General features: G+C 40.9%; 1 protein-coding gene across 3 annotated transcripts in view; it reads right to left on the reverse strand.

Moving 5' to 3' along the window:
* The window catches only part of SFSWAP (splicing factor SWAP), a 140207-nt gene extending 133831 nt beyond the window's left edge, over positions 1-6376 (reverse strand). For 2 of the 3 annotated variants that reach the window (XM_075833115.1, XM_075833107.1), the window contains exon 1: positions 6100-6187. Coding sequence is in view for 1 of the 3 variants with exons in the window: in XM_075833096.1 (XP_075689211.1) it covers positions 6100-6272 (173 nt within the window). In the remaining 2 variants the exon portion in view is untranslated. Of the gene's footprint in view, positions 1-6099 lie in introns of all 3 variants that reach the window. The other variant, XM_075833096.1, reaches the window with a different exon arrangement.
* Positions 6377-25441: the final 19065 nt, after the last annotated feature.

Below are 25441 nucleotides of genomic sequence, written 5' to 3' on the forward strand. Positions count from 1 at the left end.
AGGAGATCGGCGCTATAATGTAGGTGACAGCAGTGCTTTTTATTTAGAAAAACTATCTATTTTTACCACTTTATTAGCGATTTTAGATTTATGCCAATGAGTTGCTTAACCCCTTAATGACCGGGCCACTTTGCACGTTAATGACCAAGGATTATTTTTTGTTTTTTCACGGTCGCATTCCAAGAGTCTGAACTTTTTTTTTATTCCGTCGACATAGCCGTATAAGGGCTTGTTTTTTGCGGGACGAGTTGTATTTTGTAATTGTACCATTTTTAGATGCTTATAATATATTGATTAACTTTTATTAACTTTATTTTAGGAGAGTATTGAAAATAAGCAGCTTTTCCAGCATTGATTTTCACGTTATAAATTTACGCCGTTTACTATGCAGCGTAAATAACATGTTCACTTCATTCTATCGGTCGGCACGATTACGGGGATACCAAATATGTAAAGGTTTTATATGTTTTCCTACGTTTGCACAATAAAAAGCCTTTTAGAAAAAAATTACTTGTTTTTGCATCGCCGCATTCCAAGAGCCGTAACTTTTTTATTTTTCCGTCAATGTGGCCGTATGGGGGCTTGATTTTTGCGGGCCAATGTGTAGTTTTCATTAGTACTATTTTGGGGTACATAGGACTTATAGATTAATTTTTATTAAATTTTTTATGGGGGGAATGGGAGAAAAGAGCGAATTTTGCTGTTGCTTATTGCGCTTTTATTTTATTTTCACTGTAATAATTTTATTTATTTTTTTCACCAACTTTATTTAACTGACATTTTTTTCAGGGACCAGTTCAGTTCTGAAGTGGCTTTGAGGGCCTTATATATTAGAAAGTCCCAAAAAGTCAACCCATTTTGAAAACTGCACACCTCAAAGTATTCAAAAAATCATTCAGAAAGTGTTTTAACCTTTTAGGTGTTTCACAGGAATTAAAGCAAAGTAGAGGTGTATTTTTTTTTTAATACGTTTTTTTCTGTACCACAGGTTTTACCAGAGAAATGCAACACAACATTTATTGTCCAGATTCTGCAGTTTTGAGAAATATCCCACATGTGGCCCTAGTGCGGTAATGGACTGAAACACAGGCATCAGAAGCAAAGGCGCACCCAGTGGATTTTGGGCCTCCTTTTTTTTAGAATATATTTTAGGCACCATGTCAGGTTTGAAGACGTCTTGTTGTGCCAAAACAGTGGAAACACCCCAAAAGTTACCCCATTTTGGAAACTACACCTCTCAAGGAATTTATCAAGGGGTATAGTTAGCATTTTGACCACAGGTTTTTCGCAAAATTTATTAGAATTAGTCTTTAAAAATGAAAATCTAGAAATTTTTAATATTTACAAGGAATAATAAAGTAAATGCACCCCAACATTTGTAAAGCAATGTCTCCCGATTATGGCAATATCCCATATGTGGTAATAAACTGCTGATTGGACCCACAGCAGGGCTCAGAAGGGAAGGAGCGCCATTTGGAGCGCAGATTTTGCTGGATTGGTTTTCGGTTCCATGTCGCGTTTGCAACCCCCTGGAGGGACCAAAACAGGGGAAACTCCCCCAAAAGTGACCCCATTTTGGAAACTACACCTATCAAGGAACTTATCTAGGGGTATAGTTAGCATTTTTTTTGACAGTTTTTTTTGCAGAATTTAGTGGAATTAGGCAGTGAAAATGAATATCACAATTTTTTTCCACTGAAATGTTGAATTCTCATTTTCACAAAAGATAAAGGAGAAAAAACAACCAATTTTTGTAAAGCAATTTCTCCCGAGTACGGAAATATTTTTTTCATTACAAATGAATTAACCCTTTCAGGACTGATCCATTTTTTGCTTTCTTATTTTTGTTTTTCACTCCCCGCCTTCCAAAAACCATAACTTTTTTCTTTTTCCGTCAGTAGAGTGATGTGAGGGCTTATTTCTTGCGGGAGGAATTGTAGAATGTACTGGGAAACTGAAAAAAAATAGGAAAATATAGGAAAAGAAATCTGATTCCATTTTTTGGGGTTTTCGTTTTTACAGTTTTCGCCATGCGGTAAAAACAAAAAACGACAGCAATTTTGGCGGTTTAAATTATTTACGTTTTTTACGGTGTTCACCGTGCAAGTTAAGTAATGGTATATTGCAATAGTTCAGCCTTTTATGGATGTAGTGATACCAATTTTGTTTATTTTTTTATATGATCGCTGTTTCTGTCCGTTAGTCCTGGGTGTCAGCTGAGATACATAGCCGACACCCGCAGCGTATGGAGCGGGCTTAGCACATGAGCCCGCTCCATACATCAACCCCTGGACCATGACGTGCTATTAAGTCATAGTGCGCAAAGGGGTTTATGCACAGCGGATGGTGTGAATATTGCAATTTTCCACTGATGTGCCATTTTAGTGCATAATATGTTGTGCCCAGTTTGTGGCACTGAAGACAAATACCTCAAAGCGTTAAGCGGGTTCTCTCGGGTATGGGTCTCTTCCTTTTTTTTTACTTCTCTCCACAACGCCCACTTGGTCAATTTTAAAACACGCCCAGTTGTCCATTAAGACCATTAGCATAAAGTTAATATAGGTCATAACTCAGTCAAAAATTAGTTTTTCTAAATAAAAAAACACTGCTGTAATCTACATTACAGCGCCGATCACATCATGTACAATATAGGCCACTTATAATGTGGGGACAGAGCCCCTAACTAACAAATTGTTTATTATAAAATCGGTAATTTGAACTTTTCATGCAAAATGTCCTCTATTAACATGTTTAAACTGCCCTTTAATATGATATTTATATTTTATCTACAATAACGTGACACATTCAGCCTGTTACCAGGATCGCGCACACACTGTTTTGATGCAGTTTTTGGTACAGTTTCAGTATTGAAACCAAAAGGAAGGAGACGCATCAGTCTTTTCTTCATAACTTTGCTTCCATTTAAAGAGGCTCTGTCACCAGATTATCAAATCCCTATCTCCTATTGCATGTGATCGGCGCTGCAATGTAGATAATAGGAACGTTTTTTGTTTTTTTTTAAACGATCATTTTTGGCCAAGTTATGAGCAATTATATATTTATGCAAATGAGCCTTTCTAATGGAAAACTGGGAGTGTTTTCTCTTATTTCCAACTGGGCGTGTATTGTGTTTGTAACATCTGGGCGTGTATTGTGTTTACTTGTTTTTCTAGCTGGGCGTTGTGAATAGAAGTGGATGATGCTGACATATGATGCGGACATCCACTTCTATTCACAACGCCCAGCTAGTAAAACAAGTAAACACAATACACGCCCAGTTGTCCATTAGAAAGGCTCATTTGCATAAATATAAAATTGCTCATAACTTGGCCAAAAATGATCGTTTAAAAAAAAAAACAATACGTTACGGTTATCTACATTGCAGCGCTGATCACATGCAATAGGAGATAGGGGTTTGATCATCTGGTGACAGAGCCTCTTTAAATCCACCACTCGTGGTTTTGGCTCAATAAACTGAACTAAAAACTGCATCAAAACGGTATGTGATCCTGGTCTAATAGAACACGTCCTGCATTGATCAGGTCCCTAACGCAAATGTAATAAAGACCAGCACAATGTTGCTTAGGGCCTGTTCACATCACCGTTTGGCTTCCGTTCCGGGGTTCCGTCGGGTGAACCCCTCAGCGGAAAGTGAAACTGACAGCAAAGCTTCCGTTTCGGTCACCATTGATCTCAATGGTGACGGAAACATCGCTAATGCTTTCTGTTCGTCACCATTCCGTCTGGTTTACGGTTTTCCGACGGAATCAATAGCGTAGTCGACTGCGTTATTCCGTCGGAAAACCGGAAACCAGACGGAATGGTGACGAACGGAAAGCATTAGCGATGTTTCCGTCACCATTGAGATCAATGGTGACTGAAACAGAAGCTGTGCTGTCAGTTTCACTTTCCGTTGCGGGGTTCACCCGACGGAAAACTCTGACGGAACCCCAGAACGGAAAGCGAACGGTAATGTGAACAGGCCCTTAGGTGTATTTCTGGAAAACGAAAGAGATACTCAGCATGGATTCTAACAAAACATCTACCCGAAACCACCCAACATTAACTAGGAGTCAGTTAACCGTTTCACAACAAGACTCCTGCTATTCCAAACTTTGCGGTTTACCCAATTCACTAGTAGAAAGGCCTGCAACCATCTCAGGCACACACTGACATACATTTAGGATGAATTCATACAAGCAAGTTTTATAATGCAGTTTCTTATGCCAAAACCAGGTTTGGATCATAAAATTATAAAAAAGGACATCTACTACTTTTCCCCTTATTTAAATCCACTCCTGATTTGGTCTTCAAAATTAAGAGTGAAAAAACCTGATTAAAGCCTGCACATGTGAATACTCCCTTAGAATGGGCCAGAAGTACATCTGAATGCAGATAAAATCATGACATAGGAGGGTCAACAAGATACCCAGGAGGGGTTAACCCCTGAGAGGGGTGGGGGTTGTATAGTGACACTATTTACTTTAACCCTTTGTAGATGTACATTTAAAGAGGCTCTGTCACCAGATTTTGCAACCCCTATTTGCTATTGCAGCAGATAGGCGCTGCAATGTAGATTACAGTAACGTTTTTATTTTTAAAAAACGAGCATTTTTGGCCAAGTTATGACCATTTTTGTATTTATGCAAATGAGGCTTGCAAAAGTCCAAGTGGGTGTGTTTAAAAGTAAAAGTCCAAGTGGGCGTGTATTATGTGCGTACATCGGGGCGTTTTTACTTATTTTACTAGCTGGGCGTTCTGACGAGAAGTATCATCCACTTCTCTTCACAACGCCCAGCTTCTGGCAGTGCAGACAGCGTGTTCTCGAGAGATCGCGCTGTGTCGTCACTCACAGGTCCTGCATCGTGTCAGACACATCGGCACCAGAGGCTTCAGTTGATTCTGCAGCAGCATCGGCGTTAGCAGGTAAGTCGATGTAGCTACTTACCTGCAAATGCTGATGCTGCTGCAGAATCAACTGTAGCCTCTGGTGCCGATGTGGCCGACACGATGCAGGACCTGTGAGTGACGACACAGCGTGATCTCTGGAGAACACGCTGTGTCTGCACTGCCAGAAGCTGGGCGTTCTGAAGAGAAGTGGATGATACTTCTCGTCAGAACGCCCAGCTAGTAAAAGTAGTAAACACGCCCCGATGTACGCACATAATACACACCCACTTGGACTTTTACTTTTAAACACGCCCACTTGGACTTTTGCAAGCCTCATTTGCATAAATACAAAAATGGTCATAACTTGGCCAAAAATGCTCGTTTTTTAAAAATAAAAACGTTACTGTAATCTACATTGCAGCGCCGATCTGCTGCAATAGCAAATAGGGGTTGCAAAATCTGGTGACAGAGCCTCTTTAAAGTGAACCTGTCTTCTAGCAGTTTGACTTTACAGTGGATACAGTAAACAATCGTACATGTAGTCTGGCCTCCTGGCTACATACGTAACCTTCCCATAACCATAGAAAGCCCGAGACTACAAAAATGGCCAGTGCAATGCAAGTCACACATTGTGACAATCCAGTTTTCTTGCTTTTGATATTGACACTGATTTTTTTACCAGTGTAAAGAAAAGGAAGCAATTCCACTTTAGCGTGCGACAATTCCCAGCAGCCATGACAGGGAAACTAGTCATCCAAAGTCGCCGTGCGAGAGATCTATGGCATATTGATAAGCTATGAGGTGTTGCGTTCCCCATTCCGGTTAAAAGGTCATCCATTATAGTCAATAGGAGACACGAAAGAGCCCACTTGCAGCCATTTCTATATTTCCTATAGACTTCAATGGAGAGATGAGGTTCTAGCTGTCAGTCCCCTACCGATCGGACATATATCACTATGGCAGACATGTTACTTTAAGCCTTGGACATGCATGTGGAATATAAACTGAATATACATAGAAACATTTATCACAGCTACAATAAGAATATACAAAACATCACAGACATGGACACAGAAGTAGAGCAGCCATTCACACAGCACGCTGTACTCCAGGCCAGTCTAGCAGCGGAGGAGTCACAACAGCTACTGAAAACTGAATTCCAATTCATATTAGATTATATTAGGCAATTGTCATAAGCGTCCAACCGACCTATCGATTAGAATTTGAGCATCTCCCATCCACGGGATAAGGTGCTTCCCCTGCTCGTGGTACAAGGCCTTCCCATCGTCCCGAAACAGCTTGCAGGCATAGCCGAACACCAGAAGATCCGCCACCACGGCCTTCTTCCCGCTGCTCTTCTTCCGTACTGTGCCGGAGAACATCACGAAGCCACCAATGAATACAGCCTACAGAACGAATTCAGGCCTCCCGTACAGCAGCGTCCCGCACAAAATGGACAAACACGCACTTCCGCTTCTTCCTCTACGCAGATTCGACATTCTTTTCACGAGATTCGTAAAAAATAATAATAATAAAACAATACATGTTATATTTATCGTAGTGAGGAAGATTCCTCTCAATATAAATCTCTTAATCTGCTCAGCGCTGCTTAGTCGAATTTTTTTTTTTTTCGTAAGAGCGAAAGTGCTTTACTGAAAGTAAAGCTCATCACCGCTGTTCTCAGGTAACTTGGTGAAGGGGAAGAAAGGGCAGTGATTGAACTAGAAGTGGAGCAGTCCCACAGCAACCAATAACATTCAAGCTAACATTTTGCACTGCTGACTAGAATATGAACGGTAAACAGATTGGTTGCTGTGGCATTTTTTACCTTTTATTTTTCCACAGAATTGTATTTATTGATTTTTATCCCAAAACGTTAACCCCTTAGTGACCAGCCCATTTTAGGCCCTAATGACCAAGCTATTTTATTCGTTTTTCTATAGTCGCATTCAAAGAGCTATAACGTTTTTATTTTTTCGTCTACTTAGCTGTATGAGGACTTGTTTTTTGCGGGATTAGTTGTGCTTTTTAATGGCACCATTTTTGGGTACATATAATTTTTATATTAACTTTTATTAACCTTTTTGGGGGGGATTATAAAAAAAAACTGAAATTCCGCCATTGTTCTATGCGTTTTTAAATTGACGCCGTTCACTGTGCGACGTAAATAACATGTTACCTTTATTCTATGGGTCGGTACGATTACGGTGATACCACATATGTAGAGGTTTTTTTATGTTTTACGACTTTTGCACAATAAAAACACTTTTGAACTAAAATTATTTGTTTTTGCATCGTCGCTTTCCAAGAGCCGGAATTTTTATATTTTTCCATCAATGTAGTGATTTTTTGGGCTTGTTTTCTGCGGGACAAGACGTAGTTTTGAATGGTACTGTTTTGGGGTGCATGGGACTTATTGATTCATTTTTATTATGACTTTTTTGGAAAAAAATTGCAATTTCGCCATGGTTTTTTGCGTTTTTTTTTTATGGTGTTCACTTTTCGGTTTAAATTACATATTAACTTTATTAATGGAGTCATTACGGTCGCGGCGATACCACATATGTGTACTTTTTTTTTTTTACACTTTTACTAAATAAAACCACTTTTTATGGAAAAAAATGTTTTGTTTTTTTTTTTTACTGTACTTTTTATTAATAATCTTTATTTCACTTTGATTACTTATTTTATTAGTCCCACTAGGGGACTTTACTGTGCGATCTTCCGATCGCTGCTATAATGCTCTGGTATACTTCGTATACCAGAGCATTATTGCCTGTCAGTGTAAATCAGACAGGCAATCTGTTAGGACGTGCCTCCGGCGCGTCCTAACAGGCATATGTCCAGGGCAGACCTGGGGGCTTTTATCAGGCCCCCGGCTGCCATGACACCCCATCGGAGACCTGCGATTGCATTCGCGGGCCGCCGATGGGTGACAGAGGGAGCGCACTCCCTCTGTAAACAAAGTTAAATGCCGCGGTCGCTATTGACGGCGGCATTTAACGGGTTAAACGGCCGCGATCGAAGTAAACTTCGATCGCGGGCGTTGGAGCAGGAGCTCAGCTGTCATCAGACAGCAGAGCCCCGGCTCCTGCCTGCACGGGAGACCCGTGCAGGACTTAGACTAGGCTGACGTGAAAAGGCGTCAGCCTAGCCTAAAGCCCATTAGTGACCGACGTAAAAAGGCGTATTAGTGGTCACTAAGGGGTTAATGTGTTGTGCTGTCCGCAGTGGTGGGTTAAGGACTGCAGGCCCTGGGCTGTTCTACAAACTTCGGCCCCCCTTCCCCTTCAAGTCCCCTAGTGGGACTAAAGAAAAGTATAAAAAAAAGTGTAAAAAAAAAAAAAAAGTTTTAAAACATACAATAAAAGTTTCAAGTAGTAAAATAAAACACCCTTTTCCCTTATCAAGTCCTTTATCATTGAAAAAGATAAATAAACCATACATATTTGGTATCACTGCGACCATAACAGCCTGAACTATAAAAATATGTTATTTATTCCACGCGGTGAACGGCGTAAACAAAAACGTAAAAAAAACGATACCAGGATTACTGTTTGTTGGTCACTTTGCCCTACAACTATTGGAATAAAAAGTGATAAAAAAAGTCGCATGTATCCAAAAATGGTACCAATAAAAACTATAGCTCGTCTCGCAAAAAACAAGCCCTCATAGAGCTCCGCCGACTAAAACGTTATGGTTCTCACACATACTTTTTACAAAAGTAATTTTATTGTGAAAAAAGTTGTAAAACATAAAAAAGTGCTATAAATTTTGGTATTAGCGGAATCGTACTTACCCGCGTAATAAAGGTAACGTAATTTATAACACATGGTGACCGCTGTATAAAAAAAAACCCTATGCCAGAATTGCAGTTTTTTGATCACCTGGCCTCCCAAAAAATAGGATAAGAAGTGATCAAAAAGTCGCATGTACCCCAAAATGGTACGAATAAAAACTACAGCTCGTCCCGAAAAAAAACCAGCTCTCATACAACTACGTCTATCAAAAAATAAAATTAGTTATGGCTCCAATAAGCCAGGAAAGAAAAAATATGCAACTGTGCAGGCCCAAGGGGAACATTTCTTCTGTTTCAAGAGGTGATTTATCAAGACCCTAAAATTAGGGAACCAGGAAGGGGAGAGCCCAAACATATCTGCTGGAAGCGAGGGCGCCCGTATTATACTAGGACAACACTTTCCCAGCAAAATTCCCCAAACTTGCATCGACATACCCGGGAGAACCCCATTAACAATTTTTGGGGTGGGTGTCTCCAGTTTCACAAGCTAGGCACGACATACTTGCCACTGAAATGGCATATCTAGGGAAAAATTTAGATTTTTACTTTGCACCATCCGCAGAGCAATCATTTATGGAAAAGACCTGTGGGGTGAAAATGCTCATTACACCCCTTAATAAATGCCTTGAGGAATGTGGTTTCCAAAATGGGGTCACTTCTCAGGGGTTTCTTTTATTACTTCACATCAGAGCTTTGCAATTGTGAACCAATACTTTGTAAATTGCCAAATTAGGCCTCAATTTCGTATGGTACTCTTTCACTCCTGAGCCTGGTCGAATGTCCTGGCAAAAGATTAGGGCCACATGTAGGGTGAGGGTATGTTCACATGCTTAGCAAAAAACGTCTATGAAAGTCTATGGAAAAACGGCTCCAAAAATATCTGAAGAAGTGACACATTTTTTTTTTCGCGGCCATTTTCATATGTGGCCGTTTTTAACCGGGAAACACAGCATAATAATTAGAGAGATGTCCTGTTATGGTGGTACACGCTGGGCACCGCATTTTGGCATATCTATGGAAAAAATAAAATTTTGCACACTGGAAAACACCTATGGGGTTAACATTCTCACTACACCCCTACGTGAATACCTTGAGGGGTGTAGTTTCCAAAATGGGGTAACTTCTGGGGGGTTTCCACTGTTTTGTTCCCACAGGGGCTTTGCAATGCACTCCAAAAGCCTAATTCCGCTCATTCCCTTTTGAGCCCTACTGTGTTCCCAAACAGCAGTTTATGACCACATATGGGGCATTGTCGTACTTGGGAGAAATTGCTTTATGCTACGTCTTATTGAAGAAAAGGGATTGTTTTTATTTTCACGGCCCAATTCTAATAAATTCTATGAAACGCCTGTGGGGTCAAAATGTTCACTACACCACTGGATGAATTCCTCAAGGGGTGTAGTTTCATAAATGGCGTTGCTTTTTGGGTGTTTTCACTGTTTTGGTCCCTCAGGGGCTTTGCAAATATGACATGGCTTCCACAAACCATTCCTGCTAAATTTGAGGTCAAAAAGCCAAATGGCGCTCTTTCCCTTCTAAGCCCTGCCGTGTGTCCAAACAGCCATTTATGACCACATTTGGGGTATAGTTTTACTCGGGAGAAGTAGACTGCACTATTGATCCCGTCAAAAAAATGGAAACCTGACGGAATCGTGACAAACGGAAACCATTAGCAATGTTTCCATCATCATTGATATCAAACGGAAGCTAAGGTTTTTGTTTGCCTTTCTGTTGAGGGGTTCTCCCAACGGAAACCTCCGATGGAACCCCTCAATGGAAAGCCAACGCTGATGTGAACAGGCCCTAAGAAAGAGATTGTAATGTTGCAATTACCCAGGGCCCCCTTCTTCTTAGGGCCCCTGGCTTCTACGGGGCCCAAAGCATGAGGGAGCCCATGCATTCAATTGTATCTGCGTCCTCAGGCAGGCTGTGCCTGTGATGCAGCTCTGTGATGCAGCTCTGTCCGTCGTGGGAACGGGGCAAGATGAGTAAAATTTTTGTTTGGGCTGTGTGGCACTATATACAAGGGGAGGGGTGAGCTGTGTGGCACTATATACAAGGGGGGCTGTGTGGCATTATCTACTAAGTGAGGGCGGTTTAGCACTCTATCCAAGGGGGGCTGTGTAGCACTATATACAATGGGGGGACTTTGTGGCACTATATACAAGTGGAGGGGGAGCTGTGTGGCACTATATCCAAGGGGGGGGGCTGTGTGGCACTATATACAAGGGGGGCTGTGTGGAACTATATACAAGGGAGGGGTCTGTGTGGCACTATATAAAAGGGGGGTCTGTGTGGCGCTATATACAAGGGAGGGGGGCTGTGTGGCACTATATACTTGGGGAGGTTGTGTGGCACTATATTCAAGGGGGGGCTGTGTGGCACTATATACAGTGGGGGGGCTGTGTGGCACTATATGCAGAGGGGGCTGGGTGACACTATATACAAGGGAGGAGCTGTGTGGCACTATATACAAGGGGGAATGAGTGGCACTATATACGAGGGAGGGGACTGTGTGTCACTATATACAAGGGAAGAGACTGTGTGGCACTATACAAGGGAATGGGCTGTGTGGTACTATATAAAAGGGAGAGGGGGCTGTGTGGCACTATATACAAGGGAGGGGGGCTGTGTGGCACTATATACAAGGGAAGGGGCTGTGTGGCACTATATACTTGGGGAGGTTGTGTAGCACTATATTCAAGAGGGGGCTGTGTGACACTATATACAAGGGGGGCTGTGTGGCACTATATACAAGGTGGAGGGCTGTGTGGTGCTATCTAAGAGGGGGCTCTGTGTGTTGCACTATCTACAGGGGGCTGTGTGTGGCACTATCTACAGGGGGCTGTGTACGTGGCGCTATCTACAGGGGGCTGTGTGTGGCACTATTTATGGGGTATGCTGTGGCGCTATATACAGGGCATTATTACTGTGGGGGCACGATTACTGATGGGGCACTTTTATTTTGTCAAACACTGAGGGATCATTATTGCCATCTGGGGCACTGTGGATTACGTGTTTCTTTAGAGGATGAGTTATAGGTGTGGAGGGTGCTGGAAAAGCAAGAAACCAACATGTCTGTGTGTCAAATTCTTCAGAGACGAGTCGTGGCTGGAATAAGTCGTTACAGTGGTCTGGGCCGGATGGAGAAAAAAAGGGAAAGTGAATGACTCTAATCATAGAAAACATCACTTGTGAGTCACTGGATATAAATGTGCTGTTATCACTTATATTGTATGCCGAGCTCCTGCATATAACTGGCATCTATCAATATATGGTCACTATATGGTGGTAATATTTGACTTTGTATAGTGGTTTGTATTCAGTTCCAGTATGGGGTTATTAATCCGGTACTATGTGATTATGATGTGGTGGTATTATTCAGTAACAGTATGAGGGTATTATTCAGTCACTATGTAGTTATGGTGTGGCGGTATTATTCAGTAACAGTATGAGGGTATTATTCAGTCACTATGTAGTTATGCTGTGGAGGTATTATTCAGTTCCAGTATGGGTGTATTATTCAGTCACTATGTGGTTATTGTGTGGAGGTATTATTCAGTACCAGTATGGGGGTATTAGTCAGTCACTATGTGGTTATTGTGTGGCGGTATTATTCAGTACCAGTATGGGGTTATTATTCAGTCACTATGTGGTTATGGTGTGGAGGTATTATTCAGTAAGGGCATGACCACACATGGCGGAATTCCTCCGCAACTGTCCGCATCGATGCCGCACAGAATCTGCGTTGCAGATTCTGCAGCGGATCTGCACAAAATGTGCAGTACATTGATGCGGACTAGCTGCTGCAGACTGCGGGAAAAGTGCTTCCCTTCTCCCTATCAGTGCAGGATAGAGAGAAGGGACAGCACTTTCCCTAGTGAAAGTAAACGATTTTCATACTTACCGGCCGTTGTCTTGGTGACGCGTCCCTCTTTCGGCATCCAGCCCGACCTCCCTGGATGACGCGCCAGTCCATGTGACCGCTGCAGCCTGTGCTTGGCCTGTGATTGGCTGCAGCCGTCACTTACACTGAAACGTCATCCTGGGAGGCCGGACTGGAGACAGACGAAGGGAGTTCTCGGTAAGTATGAACTTATATGTTTTTTTACAGATACATGTATATTGGGATCGGTAGTCACTGTCCCGGGTGCAGAAACAGTTACTGCCGATCGCTTAACTCTTTCAGCACCCTGGACAGTGACTATTTACAGACGTCTCCTAGCAACGCTCCCGTCATTACGGGAGCCCCATTGACTTCCTCAGTCTGGCTGTAGACCTAGAAATACCTAGGTCCAGCCAGAATGAAGAAATGTCAAGTTAAAAAAGCAAGACGCATCCGCAGCACACATGACATGTGCATGACAGCTGCGGACTTCATTGCGGAACTTAGAATCTCCATTGAAGTCAATGGAGAAATTCCGCCATGAGTCCGCCACTGCTCCGCAACAGACAGAGCATGCTGCGGACACCAAATTCCGCTCCGCAGCCTATGCTCCGCAGCGGAATTGTACGCATCGTGTAAACGAACACTGCTAAATTAAAGTGAAAGTCAATGGAGAAACGGCTCCGCTGCGGATTAACGCTGCGGAGTGTCCGCAGCGGAATTTAAGTGGAATTCCGCCATGTGTGAACCCGCCCTAACAGTATGGGGGTATTATTCAGTCACTATGTGGTTATGGTGTGGAGGTATTATTCAGTAACAGTATGGGGGTATTATTCAGTCACTATGTGGTTATGGTGTGGTGGTATTATTCAGTAACTGTATGGGGTATAATTTAGTCACTATGTGGTTATGGTGTGGAGGTATTATTCAGTAACACTATGGGGGTATTATTCAGTCACTATGTGGTTATGGTGTGGAGATATTATTCAGTACCAGTATGGGGCTATTATTTAGTCACTATGTGGTTATGGTATGGCGGTATTATTCAGTAACAGTATGGGGGTATTATTCAGTCACTATGTGGTTATGGTGTGGAGGTATTATTCAGTAACACTATGGGGGTATTATTCAGTCACTATGTCGTTATGGTGTGGAGATATTATTCAGTACCAGTATGGGGCTATTATTTAGTCACTATGTGGTTATGGTATGGCGGTATTATTCAGTAACAGTATGGGGGTATTATTCAGTCACTATGTGGTTATGGTGTGGAGATATTATTCAGTACCAGTATGGGGGTATTAGTCAGTCACTATGTGGTTATTGTGTGGCGGTATTATTCAGTACCAGTATGGGGTTATTATTCAGTCACTATGTGGTTATGGTGTGGAGGTATTATTCAGTAACAGTATGGGGGTATTATTCAGTCACTATGTGGTTATGGTGTGGAGGTATTATTCAGTAACAGTATGGGGGTATTATTCAGTCACTATGTGGTTATGGTGTGGTGGTATTATTCAGTAACTGTATGGGGTATAATTTAGTCACTATGTGGTTATGGTGTGGAGGTATTATTCAGTAACACTATGGGGGTATTATTCAGTCACTATGTGGTTATGGTGTGGAGATATTATTCAGTACCAGTATGGGGCTATTATTTAGTCACTATGTGGTTATGGTATGGCGGTATTATTCAGTAACAGTATGGGGGTATTATTCAGTCACTATGTGGTTATGGTGTGGAGGTATTATTCAGTAACACTATGGGGGTATTATTCAGTCACTATGTGGTTATGGTGTGGAGATATTATTCAGTACCAGTATGGGGCTATTATTTAGTCACTATGTGGTTATGGTATGGCGGTATTATTCAGTAACAGTATGGGGGTATTATTCAGTCACTATGTGGTTATGGTGTGGAGATATTATTCAGTACCAGTATGGGGCTATTATTTAGTCACTATGTGGTTATGGTATGGCGGTATTATTCAGTAACAGTATGGGGGTATTATTCAGTCACTATGTGGTTATGGTGTGGCAGTATTATTCAGTTCCAGTATGGGGTTATTATTCAGTCACTATGTGGTTATGGTGTGGTGGTATTATTTGGATCTTATATTGTGTTTTTATTGGTAATATTGGTCTTATAATAGTGAATTGTGTTTAGTAACAGTGTGCAGGTAATATTTAATCTGGTATAGTGGTATGGTTTAATAACTGTATATGTATATAGATCATTTTTTTGTGTGGGAGGGGGAGATTTGTTTTGGGGCTTGCAACACTCCTGGACACGCTAGACATCAGCGATGCAGTTCTCTGGACATCGCCTTCTGAATTGACTGCATTACTGATACAGTAATTCAGCATTTGGGGCCCCACTTTTAACTTTGCCCAGGGCCACACGTTGTCTAAAACCGGCCCTGCTGCTAATCCTGTAACTGTAGTTACTGATCATAGAAATCTGGAATTTATCCTTGATGCCAAAAGATTATTTTCCAGATAAGAAAAATGGAGTCTATCCCCCATCCTTCCATATGAAAATTACTCATTGTTTAGTCATCCTCCAAGTTCTGTCAATCTCTTCTTCAAAGATGGGTTCTGAATGTGACATCATTGTTTGTATGTACCAGAATCAGCACAGCCATATTCTGAGAGCCATAACTTTTTATTTTTCCGTCAATTGAGCAGTATGCAGGCTTGTTTTTTGCGGGGCAACCTGTAGTTTTTACTGGTATAGCTTTAACCCCTTCAAGACTGAGCCTGTTTTGGCCTTCAGGACTAAGCCGATTTTTCAAATCTGACATGTCACATTTTATGTGGTAATAACTTCAGAATGCTTTTACCTATACAAGTGATTCTGAGCTTGTTTTCACGTGACATATTGTACTTTATGACAGTGAAAATTTGGTCAATAAATTCTATATTTATTTGTAAAAAAAACATCAAGATTTGGAGAATATTTTCAAAAATTTGCATTTTTCTAAATTTGAATGTATCTACTTGTAAAACAGATAGTTATACCACACAAAATAGTTACTAGTTTACATTTCCAATGTGTCTACTTTATGTTTCCATCGTTTTTTTGAACATTCTTTTATTTTTCTAGGACGTTACAAGGCTTAGAACTTTAGCAGCAATTTCTCATATTTTCAAGAAAATTTCAAAAGGATATTTTGTTCAGGGACCAGTTCAGTTCTGAAGTGGCTTTGAGGGCCTTATATATTAAATAGTCCCCATAAATCACCCTATTTTGAAAATTGCATCCCTCAAAGTATTCAAAATAGCATTCAGAAGGTGTTTTAACCCTTTAGGCGTTTCACAGGAATTAAAGCAAAGTAGAGGTGAAATTTACAAATTTCATTTTTTTTTTGCAAAAATGTATCTGTAATACATTTTTTTCTGTAACACAGAAGGTTTTACTTGAGAAATGCAACTCAATATTCATTGCCCAGATTCTGTCGTTTTTAGAAATATCCCACATGTGGCCCTAGTGTCCTAATGGACTGAAACACAGGCCTCAGAAGCAAAAGAGCACCTAGTAGATTTTGGGGCTTCCTTTTTTTTACAAATATATTTTAGGTACCATGTCAGGTTTGAGGAGGTCTTGTGGTGCCAAAACAGTAAAGACCCCCGAAAAGTGACCCCATTTTGGAAACAACATCCCTTAAGGAATTTATCTAGGGGTAAAGTTAGCATTTTTTTTTAATGTTTACATATATAGAATAAAGGAGAAAAACACCCCAACATATGTAAAGCAATTTCTCCCGATTATAGCAATACCCCATATGTGGTAATAAACTGCTGTCTGGACCCACAGCTGGGCTCAGAAGAGAAGGACCATTTGGATTTTGGATTTCTAATATTGCTGGAATAGTTTTCAGTGTCGTGTCACGTTTGCAATGCACTGGAGGGACCAAAATAATGGAAACCCCCGAAAAGTGACCCCATTTTGGAAACTACACCCCTTAAGGAATTTTTCTTGGGGTAAAGTTAGCATTTGGACTCCAGTTGTTTTGCTGAATTTGAATTAGTCTGTAAAGGTAAAAATCTACTTTTTTTCTGAAAAGCGTTGGGGCGCTATATTGGGTGAACAGACCTAGATACAATGGGTAAGATTCTTATTTAGGATACTCATTTAGGACATGTTAATTTCTTATATATGCATCCAGGGCCGATTCTAGATTTTCTGCTGCCTGAGGCGAAAATTGAAATGGCACCCCCCAGATTTTGATTGACATCACCCTTGCTGTTCTACATCACTACCAGCCTCCTCCAACTTTTTCAGATGCGCCGTGGCCTTGTACTCCTCTGGCATGCAGAGTGCCGCGATGAAGCCGGACAGTCATGTATAACAGCCAGGGGGATGTCACTCAAGCATGGAAAGGTGGGTTTGGAGGTAGGACTATGTGACTCAGAATAGCGGCACCGCCCCATGACCCTTTAATGAGTAATTAGCACATAGCATGCGCCATTTTAGTTGATTTTAGAGATTTTCGTGCATCTGAAAAAAACATACAAGGGAATGTTTGGAATTACTGTCAGGTCATGTATTACTGCATCATGTTGGTTAAAAGGGTTAAAACTACCTGACAGGTTCCCAGAGGCGAGCACAGACTGCAGAGGGCCCCTGTACAAAGATTGTGCCTGGGCCCCCCATAACCTAACCACGCCTGCGTGCATATAAAACCATATAAATCTATATAGCACATTTTATTACTAGTTTAAAACACAAGTAACAAACATAAATAATGCAAATACTGTTACTGAATAATACCACCACACCATAACCACATAGTGACTGAATAATACCCCCATACTGTTACTGAATAATACCTCCACACCATAACCACATAGTGACTGAATAATACCCCCATACTGTTACTGAATAATACCTCCACAGCATAACTACATAGTGACTGAATAATATCCACATACTGTTACTGAATAATACTGCCACACCATGACCACATATTGACTGAATAATACCATCATACTGTTACTAAATAATACCCCCACACCATAACCACATAGTGACTGAATAATACCCCCATACTATTACTGAATAATACTGCCACACCATGACCACATAGTGACTGAATAATACCCCCATACTGTTACTGAATAATACTGCCACACCATGACCACATATTGACTGAATAATACCCCCACACTGTTACTGAATAATGCCCCCACACCATAATCACATAGTGACTGAATAATACCCCCATCCTGTTACTGAATAATACTGCCACACCATGACCACATATTGACTGAATAATACCCCCACACCATAACCACATAGTGACTGAATAATACCCCCATACTATTACTGAATAATACTGCCACACCATGACCACATATTGACTGAATAATACCCCCACACTGTTACTGAATAATGCCCCCACACCATAATCACATAGTGACTGAATAATACCCCCATCCTGTTACTGAATAATACTGCCACACCATAACTACATAGTGACTGAATAATACCCCATACTGTTGCTGAATAACACTGCCACATCGTAACCACATAGTGACTGAATAACACCCCAGTACGGTTACTGAATAATACCCCCACACCATAATCACATAGTAACTGAATAATACCCCCATACTATTACTGAATAATACTGCCACACCATAACCACATAGTGACTGAATAATACCCCAATACTGTTACTGGATAATACTGCCACACCATAACCACATAGTGACTGAATAATACCCACGTACTGTTAGTGAATAATACCGCCACACCTTAACCACATAGTGACTGAATAATACCCCCATACTGTTACTAAATAATACTGCCACACCATAGCCACATAGTGACTGAATAATACCCACGTACTGTTAGTAAATAATACTGCCACACCATAACCACATAGTGACTGAATAATACCCCCATACTGTTACTGGATAATACTGCCACACCATGACCACATAGTGACTGAATAATACCCCCATACTGTTACTGGATAATACTGCCACACCATAACCACATAGTGACTGAATAATACCCACGTACTGTTAGTGAATAATACCGCCACACCATAACCACATAGTGACTGAATAATACCCCCATACTGTTACTAAATAATACTGCCACACCATAGCCACATAGTGACTGAATAATACCCACGTACTGTTAGTAAATAATACTGCCACATCATAGCCACATAGTGACTGAATAATAGCCCCTATATAATAATAATAATAATAGTAATTGGTCAGTATCATACACTTTTCTTTACAACGTACACTTGGTTAAACGAAAAAAAAAACAAAAACGCCCATTTGGGAATTTAGGAAAAATTTGCATAAATCTAAAAACAATCAGAACTTTGTCAATAATAAACTTTTTAAAAAAAATCAACAACACAGTAGTTATCAGCATCAAAGCATTTATTAGATTAGGGAGGAGATAGAGCAGTATTAAACTGGTGACAGAGCCTCTTTGAAATAAAAAAGTGCTTTATGCATTACTTCATAACTATTATTTGGTAATAACATCAATTGGCAGGATGAAAATGTCACTTGAGGTAGCAGATTATTTACACGCTTATTCCTGACAGTTTTCAGCTGCCTTTTTGGAATCGCTTACAGAGCAATTCCATAACTCAACTAGTGATTCCATTACATCTTGGTCACTTCAGCTCCCACAAAAATGAAATAAAAAGTGATCAAAAAGTCTAATGTACCACAAAATGGTACCAATAGAAAATACAGCTCTCCCTGCAAAAAATAAGACCCCATACCGCTCAATCAACGGAAAAAGTTATGGCTCTCAGAATATGGCGACAAAACCCACATTTTATTTTTTAACAATCAATTTTTTCCTTGTAAAACTAGTAAAAAATAAAAAAAAGCGATATCAATTTGGTATCACCGTAATCATATTGACCCGCAGAATACATTTAACATGCCATTTTTACTGCACGGTGAATGCCGTAAAAACAAAACACCCCAAAATATTGTGGAATCACAGTTTTTTTCCTATTCTACGCCACAAATATTTTCCCAGTTTCAAACTACTTTACATGTTAAAATACACGGTGCCGTGAAAATCACAGAAATCAGACCCAACTCAATATACTTTTATGACTATCTTACTGATAAGGGATCATGATGGTAAAACCGCTGTTGCTGTCAGAAAACTCCTTTATTGAAGACTAAATGGATTAGATACACAGCAGTTTGATAGATAAATCACCAAAAAAAGCCATTGTTTAAAGTATACCTATAATTTTTATTTTTTATCTAGATCCAAAATTCGGTGCTGATTACTTTCATTATATATCTTGACAGGGGCTTGAGCATTTCTTTTTTTATATAAACAGAGCTCCGAATGTACTGCTCTACATTACACAGGACAGAATTACGTGTTAGTCAAATTGGCAGCAAAGTGTAGAAACAGAAACGAAATAGCTTTAAAATATTAATTCCAATTGTCTATACCTTTATGCATAATTAAAAAAATGTAATTGGAACTTCAGAGATTTACATATGAAGTTAGCTAAATGTATTTATTGCCCATTGGGGAGAAACGTTAAATGAAATTTCACAGATTTCTCTCCTTAGCTGATAAAGTCCTTTTCTGAAAACGTGTTTCAAATAATGAAGAAATGGAAAGATTATTTGCACTAAAGAAGGATTAAAAATGTGTATCAAGGCAATAGAAATGGAAATAGAGGTGAGCAAAGAAAGTCAAGAGATTTCAAGATGTTCCAAGTATCTCACAGTTATCTCTGCATGTGTGCACACAGTGACTTCTATCCTATAAAGGTTTTCAGTCGGATCATGACTAGGTGCAGCCGTCGTGAGACCACACTGAGCTAAGACACTGTATGTAAAGCAGCCCCACACTGATAGGACAGCATCAGAGGCTGTGAGGTAGCTACACCTCAGGAGAATCGCTGGCGTTGATGCCCTCTTGGCTAGCCAGCGATTGATTAGCATATTTGGCACAGAAACAACTGGGGAAGGGGGCATATGTCAGAAACGGGGGGGGGGGGGTGGAAATAAATCAAAAGCACCGTTGGAGTCCAGGAAACAGTGGTAGTTGGCACGGTTTGTGGGTATGTGAACCCACTAGGCCGCACCGCCGTAGCGGGGAGGCAGCTGGCCAAACAACAGAGCACTCCAGTAATACAAAGTCCCGCACTAGGGTACCTGGATAGTCCAGACAACGGCCGCAGCTCTGGCACTGATGGAGGTGGGTGCAGCAGGTTACGCCGGACGTGGTGGATGACAGCAGGTGCCGCAGGTTGCGCCAGACGTGGCAAATCACACTGGACGTGGAAGATTACACTGGACGTGGCAGATGACACAGGACGTGGCAAACGACAGAAGGTGCAGTAGACACGACTCCAACACTAGAAGGCACAGGAATAAGAACACAGCACGGGATACTGGAACAGGTAACAGGACACGGGTAACAACTGGAACGGGAAAACACTAAGGGACCACTTGCAAGACAGACTTGGGAAGTGAGCGCTGGCGTCTCCTAGGAAGGAGATGGGGACCAGCGCTCACTGATCCATGGCTGCGGGTGTCGGGAGATGAGTAAACCCGATGGCCCGCGGCCATGGACACTACAGTAGTAAGGGGAGACTGATGGTTCATTTTTTAGGACCTACTGACAGGTCCTCTTTAAACACTTCACGTAGCAGTCCGTTTTTTTTTTTTCTTTCCCCTCCGCATTTCAAGAGCTTTTTTTATTTTTCTATTAACATAGCCGTATGAGGGCTTTTTTCTGAGGGACGAGTTGCAGTCTTTAATGGCTCCATTTATTGTACCATACAATGCAATGAGAAACGTGAAAAAATTATTTTGTGGGGTGGAATGGAAAAAACCCCCATTAATTACTTCATTGTTTTCTTTGGGTTTGGGGTTTACGCCGTTCATCCTGCTGTAAAATTGACATGTTAAGTTTAATTTGCGGGTCAATATGAATACGGCGATACCAAATATATATATATGATATAGTTTTTTTTTAATGTTTTGCTACTTTTACAAAATAAAACAATTTGTTAAAAAAAAATGTGTTCTGTGTCACCACATTTTGAGATCAATAACTTTTTTATTTTTCTGTCGATGGAGAAGTGGGGGGGTTTTTTGCAGGACGAGCTGTAGTTTTTATTAATACAATTTTGGGGTACATGCGACTTTTTATTACTTTTTATTCCATTTTTTAGGGGGAGGCAAGGTGACTATTTGTCACGGCGCGGGGTGTGGACCCACTGGGCCGTACCGCGTAGCTGGAATGCAGCTGGCCAAACAGGTACAATACAAAGTCTATAGTCCAGAAAGTGTACCTGAGGCAATGTAGACAGTAGCGGTGATTCAGGCTAAAGATGAGGCTTCGGCAGTAGACAGACACCCAGCGGGTGTGACACAATGGATGCAGCGGAAGACACAACTTGACTCCAACTCTGGACGGCACAGAGGCACAGGATACAGGGTACAGGCAGCAGGAACGGGTAACACTAGGAACTGGAATACACTAGGAGACCATTTCCAAGACAAACTTTAGGTACACAACAACGCTCAGGCAATGATCAAGAGTCCAGCAGCATTCTAGGCTAACTGCAGATTTCCTGCAATTGTGCGCACACTGGCCCTTTAAAACCGTGCACACGCGCTCTGCGGGAGACAGTCTCTGAACCAGGAAGTGAGTGCTGGCATCTCTCTGGAGGGAGATGCCGCCGAGAACTCACACGTCCATGGCCGCGGCCGTCAGAGGGTAAGTCAGAACGACGGGCCGCAGTCATAGACGTTACACTATTAAACAACAGTTCTGGTGTTTTTCTTTTTTATGGAGTCCACTGTGTGTTATATTAGAATAAAATATAATGGATTAAATCAAGTGTCAAAGATATACACAGGTGGTATTACATTAAGTGTTACACTACCGTTTAAAAGTTTGGGGTCACCCAGACAATTTTGTGTTTTCCATGAAAACTCACAAATATATTTATCAAATGAGTTGCAAAATGACTAGAAAATATAGTCAAGACATTGACAAGGTTAGATATAATGATTTTTATTTGAAATAATAATTTTCTCCTTCAAACTTTGCTTTCGTCAAAGAATGCTCCATTTGCAGCAATTACAGCATTGCAGACCTTTGGCATTCTAACTGTTAATTTGCTGAGGTAATCGGGAGGAATTTCACCCCATGCTTCCAGAAGCCCCTCCCACAAGTTGGATTGGCTTGATGGGCACTTCTTGCGTACCATAAGGTCAAGCTGCTCCCACAACAGCTCTATGGGGTTGAGATCTGGTGACTGCGCTGGCCACTCCATTACAGATAGAATACCAGCTGCCTGCTTCTTCCCTAAATAGTTCTTGCATAATTTGGAGGTGTGCTTTGGGTCATTGTCCTGTTGTAGGATGAAATTGGCTCCAATCAAGTGCTGTATGGCATGGCATTGCAAAATGGAGTGATAGCCTTCCGTATTCAAAATCCCTTTTACCTTGTACAAATCTCCCACTTTACCAGCACCAAAGCAACCCCAGACCATCACATTACCTCCACCATGCTTGACAGATGGCGTCAGGCACTCTTCCAGCATCTTTTCAGTTGTTCTGCGTCTCACAAATGTTCTTCTGTGTGATCCCAACACTTCAAACTTCGATTTGTCTGTCCATAACACTTTTTTTCCAATCTTCCTCTGTCCAATGTCTGTGTGCTTTTGCCCATATTAATCTTTTACTTTTATTAGCCAGTCTCAGATATGGCTTTTTCTTTGCCACTCTGCCCTGAAGGCAAGCATCCCGGAGTCGCCTCTTCACTGTAGACGTTGACACTGGCGTTTTGCGGGTACTATTTAATGAAGCTGCCAGTTGAGGACCTGTGAGGCGTCTATTTCTCAAACTAGAGACTCTAATGTACTTGTCTTGTTGCTCAGTTGTGCAGCGGGGCCTCCCACATCTCTTTCTACTCTGGTTAGAGCCTGTTTGTGCTGTCCTCTGAAGGCAGTAGTACACACCATTGTAGGAAATCTTCAGTTTCTTGGCAATCTCTCGCATGGAATAGCCTTCATATCTAAGAACAAGAATAGACTGTCGAGTTTCACATGAAAGCTCTCTTTTTCTAGCCATTTTGAGAGTTTAATCGAACCCACAAATGTAATGTTCCAGAGTCTCAACTAGCTCAAAGGAAGGTCAGTTTTATAGCTCCTCTAAACAGCAAAACTGTTTACAGCGGTGATAACATAATTGCACAAGGGTTTTCAAGTGTTTTCTAATCATCCATTAGCCTTCTAACACAGTTAGCAAACACAATGTACCATTAGAACACTGGAGTGATGGTTGCTGGAAATGGGCCTCTATACACCTATGTAGATATTGCATTAAAAACCAGACGTTTGCAGCTAGAATAGTCATTTAGCACATTAACAATGTATAGAGTGTATTTCTGATTCATTTAATGTTATCTTCATTGAAAAAAACTGTGCTTTTCTTGCAAAATTAAGGAAATTTCTAAGTGACCCTAAACTTTTGAACGGTAGTGTATATTAAAACAGGAGGATTGTACTTAGACAATCCAAAGGATCTACTCCCACTAACTGTGCAATTATTCCTATATTTAACCCCTTAATACCGAAGGTGTTTTAAACCTTAGTGACCAGAGCAATTTTCGCAGTTTTGCTATTCACAGATGTAACGCAGTATAACTCTGAATGTGTTTTATGTATCGATGTGAATATGTTTTAACCCTTCACACTTTTTACAGAATTTGTCCAAACTTGGGCCAAAAAAATGTAAAGTGGCAATTTTCTTAAGCCATTTTTCGAAACACCATATGACATACTGTTAAATGTGACACCTTTCCACATTCTGCTATTTCTCCCGTGTACGGCGATACCAAATATGTGTGTCTAGTCTATTATACGGACCCGTTATAGGGCATATCATAGAAGGAGTCCATTTTGGCTTTTGGAGGCCTGCCACACCAGAATTCATTTTAGTGCACCATGCTGCATTTGCCATAGTACTGGAGTAGCAGACTGTCAGAATTTTCCCAAAAATGACCATGGTACAAAAATTTACACACCCCAAATTCTATTTCTAGCTGTTCAATTTCTGTTTTAACCCTTCACACTTTTTACAGAAATTGGCCAAACTTGGGCCAAGAAAATGTAAATTGCATTTTTTTTTACAAAAGTGGCACTTTTCTTAAGCCATTTCGAAACACCATATGACATACTGGTAAAAGTGACACCTTGCCACATTCTGCTATTTCTCCCGTGTACGGCGATACCAAATATGTGTGTCTAATCTATTATATGCACCCGTTATAGGGCATATCATAGAAGGAGTCCATTTTGGCTTTTGGAGGCCTGTCACACCAGAATTCATTTTAGTGCACCATGCTGCATTTGCCATAGTACTGGAGTGGCAGACTTTCAGAATTCACCAAAAATTACCATGGTACAAAAAAATACACACCCCAAATTCTATTTTAACCCTTCACACTTTTTACAGAAATTGGCCAAACTTGGGCCAAAAAATTTAAATAGCATTTTTTTACAAAAGTGTCACTTTTCTTAAAGGGACGGTGTCACAAATGTTTTCTTTTTATATATAATATTGCTTTTAGTATGATATTAAAATAAATGTTATTTATTTGTGTTCTTGTGTTGTACTTTTAACTTTTTTCTTACTTTTACTTCTCTATGGGGGCTGGCATTTTTTTTTAAATCTCTGTATGTGTCGATTAACGACACATACAGAGATGGAACACGGCACATACATCCCCATAGAGAATGCGAATGGGAGCAGTTCCATTCACTATAGCGTACGCCGTCTGTGTGGGAACGGTGCATGCGCTGCTCCCACACAGACCAAAAGGAAGG

Source organism: Rhinoderma darwinii, chromosome 1, assembly GCF_050947455.1.
Source record: "Rhinoderma darwinii isolate aRhiDar2 chromosome 1, aRhiDar2.hap1, whole genome shotgun sequence".
NCBI lineage: Eukaryota > Metazoa > Chordata > Amphibia > Anura > Rhinodermatidae > Rhinoderma > Rhinoderma darwinii.